Below are 9004 nucleotides of genomic sequence, written 5' to 3' on the forward strand. Positions count from 1 at the left end.
GAAAAAAAAGAAGCTATGTATCAGTTTTTAACCCACCATATTAAGAGCTGATGTTCATAGACTAAGATTTCTGTTTGACACTCCACATAAGATGTGTGGTTTTGTTTAGCTGATCATTGAGAATTAAGAAGTTAACATTCTAATCCATTTTATATAATTATGATTATTTTAAAACAGCACATTTACTATTCTTCTTGACATTTTTACCAGCTTCCAGGATTCTTTATTTCCCCCAAAATGTTATTGCTCAGGAAACTGTTAAACAGGAGCTATTTTAGAAAAAAAAAATCTGGCAGTGATCTTTTATTGCAGAGACATATTAAAAAGTGACAAAATAAAATGCCTGCTATTTTGGCATTCACCATTTGGTACATATACAGCGTGACAATATATAAAATTCTCTCAGGAAGCAGCAGATCTTGGGTTATTACATCCCTAACTTGATTAAATTTATGCATTTATTTTTATGACATAAAAATATGAGGATTAAAAAAATATGACGATTTTAACATGTCTCGTACTTTTTCTCCTTTCATTGAAGTCTTCTGAGGAAGATACGGGGAAAAAAGAGCTCGCCGCTACCAATATCCAAGCAGCCTATCGGGGGCACTTAGCCAGAAAGTTGGTGAAGACTATGAAATCAGAAGAAAAGGAAGATGAGTGAAGAATGTGAGGATACATGAAAAAAAAAATCCAAATCCATCAACTTTAGGTGAAACTGTCATTTTTTTCCCCTTAGGGAGATTTGATGTAGTGAAAGGACATTTGTTGCTGTTGTGAAAATCTGTCATGAGCATTTGTTTAATAAACATGCTGCTTGAAACATGCCACTAGAAGATTTCCCTGAGATTACAAGCATTATTTATAGTTTTTCCAGACCTATATATGGAGAACCTTGGGGAATCATATCCATGGAATCATAGGTTTTCAAGGAATGCCTGCCTTCTCTAGGACCAACAGAATTTTCAGAAATCACAGAGCATATACAGTTCTAACCATTATCTGATAAGAAAATCTTTTCCACTACATTTCCAAACAATGATCCTGGAACTCTGAGTTAATTCCTAGGAATAGAGAATCTCACTGCCTTTCAAGGATAACACGGCATGGTTCAACTGCAGGTCGACAGCACATAACAACAATTGTTCTTATTAGTAGATAATTAAAAGATAAACTGAGTCTAAATCTGGAGCACTGGTGACCTAGTAGTAAGAAACTGTATTGCAAACCCAAAGGCATGCAGTTTCAGTCCACGAGCTGCTCTGTAGGAGAAAGTCGTCTCATCCTTTGTGATTAATTGCCTCTGAAAACCCACTGGAGGGTCAGCTATGGTTGGTTCCGAAAGTCTTTTCTATTGCTTCTCCAAACTATGATCCTGGAGGTCATATTTCACTCCTAGCAGTAGAGAATCTCACAGCCTTTCAAGGATATCCATTTTATCGTTTAATTGTTCATATTAGTACATAACTAAAAGATAAACTGAGTCTAAATCTACCCCTTTTAGGTTTCAACTTAAAAGATTTTCATTTCATCACAACTTTCTCTTACATCATCTCTGGAAGAAGGCTCTTGTCTCCTTTTAAAATCTGTGGGTTCAGCAATCCTTGGCAATCATTGTCTCAGCATCTTTCTTCCTTGGGTTGTATAAGTGGTTCTCAGTACAGGGACCCTAAGTCCAAAGGATGAACGTGAATCCTAAATTTTCTTCTTTGGGCAATAGTCAGTCCCTCCTCCAGTTGATTCTATCTTCTTTTACTTCTTTTAGGATGAATGATTTAGGTCACACCGCAAAGTAACTCCACTTTTATCATTAAGTAAAGGCTATGAACTCAGTAAGGGTGTTGTGTCCAACCCTAATCCTCTTACAACTGATTGGTTTATCACATTAGAGCACATCAATGGGGATGATTCTATCTTTGCATAACTCCTAAGATAATGATAATTATGGCCCAGCTAAGCTGATACACATATGTCCCCCTTCCAAGGTCTTGCTACCTCAGGAAAGTTACAAGCTAGCTAAACACAAGTCTCTAATATCCACTAACTCCTATCCCCCACCTTCAGTGTTAGGAAGAAGAAAAATCCCCAGAATTTTTCTACTTGTATTGCTCACTCCTGTATTCAATTTAAGCTCCAGCCTTTAGCCCCTTTCCTCCTCAGACAAAACCATTGTGCTTGTAGGCTTATCAGGAGGACCTAGAATTAGTGCAAACTTATCTTCCCTTTCCATAAGAGGTAAGAAAGGGAAAAGGACATTTTCCTTGGAGTGTATATAGCAGAAAAATTAAAATACCAGTTAACTTTTTCAGTAGTTGTCATACTTGTAAAGTGGCCTATCACCCTTTCTGTTCATGGTCTGTGATGGTTAAGGTCGTCAGCCTGACATCCTATGATTCTCTGGTTTGGCTGCTAGGATATAATCATCACTTGATGAAATATATAACATGATATAAAATGAATATTATCATTTCCATGATAAGATCTGCTATTAATATCCAATCAGTTGAAAGCAGTTGTATACCTTGCCAGTATATATGTACATCTTGGCAAAGTTCTCTTGCTCCATTGTCCAATCTGGATCCAGCATGAGGCTCATCATCATTGGATCTCTGGTTCTTTTGCACTTAGTCAATGGCCTACTGTATTGCCTGGTCCTGAGTTTGTCAAACTCTGTAGCTAGGGTTCACTAGCTCCTACAACTATGTGAATTAGAAAACTCCAGCCTGCTATCTTATGGACTTGGGGCTTATCAGAATCTATAAACTTTTCAGTCATTTCCTTGAGAGGAATCATATCTCTCCATGTTGTTGATTGGCTTCAAATTGAGCTCTACTCATAGCGACCCTATGAACGAAAGACCTGAAGCCTTTCTGTAACTATTGTCATTTATCAAAGTTCATAGAGTTTCCAAAGGCATGTTGTTTAGGAAGTGGATGCCACTCCTGCTTCCAAACCTGTGATACTGTGTTATTGTTGTTATGTGCTTTTGAGTCACCTGTAATGCACAGCGACTCTATGTACAGCAGCTCCGAGCCCTTCCCTGTCCTGAGCCAGTCTCACTAATTCCAACACACCAACCCCCATTGCTCCAGTCACTGTATTAATCCATTTCATCCAGGATCTTCCTCTCCTGCGCTGTCCCTTCACCCTTCTAAGCATGATGTCCTTCTCCAAGGACTGATCTCTTCTGGCCACGTGCCCAAAGAAAGTGAGGTGGAACTTCAATATCCTAGCTGCCAGGGAGAGACTTAGTTTCACCATCTCCAAGACAGACCTATTTGTTTTCTCAGCAGTCCATGGTATGTTCAAGACTCTTCTCCAGCACCACAAATCAAGGCATCTATTCTTCTTCTGTCATCCTTAGTCATTGTCCAACTCTCTGAAGTATAACAAGCAATGGAGAAGACCATGGCCTAGGTTAGGCACACCTTTGTATCTAGACTGACATCACTCTTAAGCACTCTGGAGAGTTCCCTGACAGCAGATATTCCCAATGCAATTCGCCTTTTGATTTCCTGATCATAGATAAATAGATAGATAGATAGATAGATAGATAGATAGATAGATAGATAGATAGATAGATAGATAACAGATTTTTAGCTATGATTTTGAAGCTCCATCTCACACACTTTGGGCATATGGCCAAGAGAGACCGGTGCTTGGAGAAGGACATCATGTTTGGATGGGTGGAGGGACAGCGCAGGAGAGGAAGATCCTGGATGAAATGGATTAATACAGTGGCTGGAGCAATGGGGGTTGGTGTGTTGGAATTAGTGAGACTGGCTCAGGAAAGGGTAGGAGTTCAGAGCTGCTGTGCATAGGGTCGCTATGGGTCACAGGCAACTTGATGGCACATAACAACAATAGCAATATTGTGTTGTTGTTATGTGTTGTTGAGTCACATGCAACTCAGAGCAACCCTATGCACAACAGCTCTGCAGCCTGCCCTGTCCTGAGCAAGTATCACAATCTGTATCAACCCATCCCATCCAGAGTCTTCCTCTCCTGCGCTGTCCCTCCACCCTTCCAAGCATGATGTCTTTCTCCAAAAAATGGTTCCACCTGGCTGCATGCGCAAAGGATGTGAGATGGGGCTTCAAAATCTAGCCTCCAAGGAGAACCTTGGTTTCACCTCCAAGACAGACATATTTGTTTTCTTGGCAGTCCGTGGTATGTTCAAGACTCTTCCTCAGCAACACAACTCAAGGCATCAATAATACTTCTGTCATTCTTAGTTATTGTCCAGCTTTCTGATGCATAGCAAGTGATTTTAAAGACCCAGGCCTGGATCAGGTGCACCTTAGTCTCTATACTGACATCGTTGCTTTCTGGAGAGATCCATAACAATAGACTTTCCCAATGCAATTTGTGTTTTGAGTTCCTAGCTGCTTGTGCCAAGAGTGTTGATTGTGGAGATAAGTAAACTGAAGCTATTAACAATCTCAGTCTCTTCACCATCCATCATGATGCTGCCAATTGGCCCAGTGGTAAGAATTTTGTTTTCTTGATGTTGAGCTTCAATCCATATTGAAGGCTGTAGCCCTTGACCTTCTGCAGCAAGTACTTCAGGTCCTCAGTTTCAGTAAGCAAGGTTGTGTCATCTGCATAATTCAGGTTGTGGATGAATCTTCCTCCAATCCTGATACCACATTCCTCTTTATAAAGCTCAGCCTCCCAAATGATCTATTCTTGCATATAGATTGAAAGGGTATGGAGACATGATGCACTCCTGGCACACTTCCTACCTGATTTTGAGCCATGTAGTGTTCAGAACTTCTCTGTTCTGAGGACTGCTTCCTGGCCCAAATATAGGTTTCACATAAGCACAATCAAGTGTTCTGGGATTCCCATTCTCTTCAAGGTTAACCACAATTTGTTGTGATCCACACAGTCAAATGCCTTTGCATTATCAATTAAACACAGATACCTCTCTGATACTCTCTGCTTTCTGTCAAAATCTATTTGACATTGGCGATAATGTCTCTAGTGCCACAACCTCTTCTAAACCCGGCTTGTATTTCTGGTAGTTCTCTGTCAGTGTACTGTTTCAGTTGTTTCTGGATAAACTTCAACAGGATTTTGCTTGCGTGAGATATGAGTGATGATAAATAGATAGATAGATAGATAGATAGATAGATAGATAGATAGATAGATAGATAGATAGATAGAGTTAGAGAGTTGTTATGTATTATTGTGTCTTAGCCCTGAAACCTGTCCTGTACTGAGCTGTCCTACACTGTCTTTGACACACCTACCCCCATTATCCCACTTACTGTGTCAGGCCATCTCCTCCTGAGTCTTTCTCTCTTGCATTGCCCCTCACCCTTCCAAGCATGATATCCTTCTCCAAGGACTGGTCCTTCCTGGCAGCATGCCCAAAGTATGTCAGAGTTTCAAATCCTTCCTTCCAAGGAACAACTTGATTCCACCCTCTCCAGGACAAAAATGTATGTACTCTTTGCAGTCATCGGTATGTTCAATACTTTTCTTCAGCACCACAGTTCAAAAACATCAAATCCTCCTTTGGTCATTTTTGGTCATTGTCCAGCTCTCTGATGCATAGAATACAGTTACAAAGATGATAGCCTGGATCAGGTGCACCGTAGTCTCTAGATTAACATCATTGCTCTTTAGCACTCTGGAGAGTTACAATTCCTTTTTTTATTATTTCCTGACTGCTGGTTCCAAGGATGTTGATTATGGAAATAAGCAAGTTAGAATTGTTAACAATATCAATCTCCTGTCTATCATGGTGCTGCCAGTTGGCCCAGTGGTGAGAATCTTTGTAATGTTAGAGTTCAGTTCACATTGAAGACTGTAGTCCTTGACCTTCTGCAGCAAATGCTGCCTCCTCAGTTTCAACGAACAAGATTATGTCATTCACATAACACAGGTTGTTGATGAGTCTTCCTCCAATGCTGATGCCACGTTTCTCTTCATGAAGCCCAACGTCCTGAAGGATCTGTTTCACATATATTGAAAAGGCATGAAAACAAGACACATCCTTGACACATTCCTTTCCTGATTTTGAACCGTGCAGTGTTTCCTTGCTGTTCTGATACACACATCTAGTGGAGTTGATATTTGTGAACAAAGAAAAGGTAGAGAGGAATGGATATGATATTTTAACAACAGCACATGTGGATAACACTTGATCACATCTAGGTCCTCTGATATCCCATCACACCATCTCTGAACTTGCATACACAATTGCTTACTTAGCATGACTATTTGGAGATCTATAGTCATCTCATATTTAACACGTTCCAAACTAGATGCTGTTCGTGAGTGCTGTTGAGTCTATAACCACCAAACCACAGCAGCCATACATACAGCAGAACCATACCTTTCTCTAGATTTTTCTAACAGTGGTCTTATACATTATTTTTCCTTTTGAAACTGACTTACATCACTACATAATGTCCTGTAGACTCATCCACATTTCACATTTTTGAGGGGAAAGGGTGAAAATGAAGTGGGGTACAGAACGGAGTTGCTAGTTGTCTCTATACAAGCCTGTTGAGAATATTTTTAAGGAGTAGATTACTCACAAAGAGTTTTATTTCTTCATTTTGTTTCTATATATATATGCTCCCATGTATGTGTAATGACTATAGAATGATTTATATCACTTCACAATGTTGATAAACTCATTTGCAATATAAAATACTTCTTACAAGTATAGCTACTAGGACTGACAATGACTTATGCCTGCAAGGCTCTCAGAAGAGAGTGAGCATTCAGAATACGGTACTTCACAATGTGCTATTTTGTGAATGAAATGTTCCAGGAAGTAAGCAGCCTCTGTTGTGCAGAGCCAAACGAATGAATGGATGCTACTGCATAGTGATCCTATTAACACACGTCTCAAGAGTCACCGATACCATCCAATACCATGAGACCTGTCAACACTCCAGGACCAGCAGATCATAAAAAGATGTATAAACCTACTGTTCCAAGAGGGCCAGATAGACATAATATGGAAGATGTGAAATGCTGTCATCATTCTACCTTACACTCTTATCTCGGAAGACTTCTGATCAAGAACCACGTTTTTCTTTATTGAAATTATGTTACTCAGAAGCAGAGAAGTCTGGAAAAAAATTCAAGCTGTCAACTTGATAAACTGGGCATTAAACCCAATTTTTAAAGCTGTAAGAAAAACTTGTTTTTTCAATCCTCGAAACAGTAGAAAATACGCTTGCCTGATAAATTAGCAGCAATTGGTAGGGAAATAGCATCACTGCAGTGCTATGTCATCCTCGCACAAGAGCCATGATAATCTTGCCTGTATCATTCCAATTTTAGTATATGTGCTGCTGAAGTGAAGCAAGTGTTACAAAAGCTTTTTTAGCTCTGCTGGCATAAGCGCTCAAAACCACCATACTGAAGTGCCTCCTAACCGAAGGCACTCAGCTTACTCTGTGGGTCAGTAAATCCAGCTCCCCTAGCAATGCCTGAAGACATCTCACTTGGCCAGCAAGCCTCCTGCCCAAAGGCTTTCCGCTTTCTTGCTCTGTGGGCTGGGAAGTCAAGACTGTTTCCTGCCAGTCTTTTGGTTCTGTTGTTTTTGTTTCACCACAGCCTCTCTGTCACCACCTCTCACTGTCTCTCCAGTGTTACAGCCTGCTACCTCTTAAATCAAGGTTTTTAGCACAGGCATCTAGAAGTCAAAGCATTTGTTCATTTTCTGGTTCTTCTTTCTTGGTGGCAGTCAGGTATCCCTTTCTACCTCTGAATTGGCTCATATTAAGACAAGGGTAGCACAACTGTCCAATACCCATATTCATGTTCTTTACACCTTTTTTTTTGTATGATCCCACCCCAGCTAACCTACCCTGCTTACTGTAAGTGAAGTGGGCATGATGCACTTGATGCAGAAGATCAAAGACTGCAGTCTTCAATATGGCTAGCATCTCAACGTCAAGAAAACAAAAATCCTTGCCACTGGACTGATAAGCAACATCATGATAGATGGAAAAAAGAAACTGTCAACAATGTCATCTTACTTGGATGCACAATCAATACACTTGGTCTAGCAATCAGGAAATCAGGAAACACACATATTACACTAGGAAAGTCTGTAGTCAGGGACCTCTCCAACTTATTGTGGAGCAATGATGAGATGTCATTTTGAGGACTAAAGTGCGCCTGGTTCAGGCTGCTATCATTTCAGTCATTTGCTATGCCTCTGAGAGCTGGACAATGAATAAGGATGATAAGACAAGAATGGATGTCTTTGAGTTGTGGTATTGCAAAAGAGTGCTGGATATCCCATAGACTGCCAAAAGCACAAACAGATATGTCTCAGAGAAGGTAGACCCAGAGTACTTCTAGGAGGCAAAGATGATGAGACTTCATCTCACATAATTTAGGTATGTTGCTAGGAAAGGTTATTCCTTGGAGAGGACCATCATGCTTGGGAAGATGGAGAAAGAGAAAGACCCTCAACCAGGTGTGTTGACACAGTCAATGCAGCAATGGGCTTGAGTGTTTCAGAAATGGTGAGGAAGGCACAGGATAGGACAGGTTTCAAATCTGTTGTTCATAGTCTATGAGTCATACTTGACTCAATGACACTTAACAAAAAGAACACCTACAAGGTACCTTATTTACATGATCAACAACTTATCCCTCTGGTCTTGGGAATCCCAAACACTTACTTGTGCTGTTGCTTAACCTATACCTTGATCAGTAAGCTGTTTTTCGAATACAGCAAAAGATCACTACGTGGTTTAAAAATAAGAAATATGATGCTGGCGAGGTTGTGGAGAAACTGGAACCCTTATTCACTGTTGGTGGGAATGTAAAATGGTGCAACCACTGTGGAAGGTGGTATGATGGTTTCTCAAAAAGTTGCAAATAGAGATACCATTTGACCCAGCAATTCCACTACTGGGAATATATCCCAAAGAGACCATAACTGACATCCAAGCAGATATATGCACACCCATGTTTATCGCAGCTCTATTCACAATAGCAAGGAGTTGGAAACAACCCAGGT

General features: G+C 40.3%; 1 protein-coding gene across 1 annotated transcript in view; it reads left to right on the forward strand.

Annotated features, from left to right (window-relative positions):
• The window catches only part of SPA17 (sperm autoantigenic protein 17), a 25781-nt gene extending 25117 nt beyond the window's left edge, over positions 1 to 664 (forward strand). Inside the window, exon 4 of the mRNA XM_006892801.1 lies at positions 542 to 664. Within this exon, the coding sequence (XP_006892863.1) occupies positions 542 to 664 (123 nt within the window). The remainder of the gene's footprint in view (positions 1 to 541) is intronic.
• Positions 665 to 9004: the final 8340 nt, after the last annotated feature.

Source organism: Elephantulus edwardii, unplaced genomic scaffold (assembly GCF_000299155.1).
Source record: "Elephantulus edwardii isolate Elephantulus edwardi_28Jun2011 unplaced genomic scaffold, EleEdw1.0 scaffold00120, whole genome shotgun sequence".
Lineage (NCBI taxonomy): Eukaryota > Metazoa > Chordata > Mammalia > Macroscelidea > Macroscelididae > Elephantulus > Elephantulus edwardii.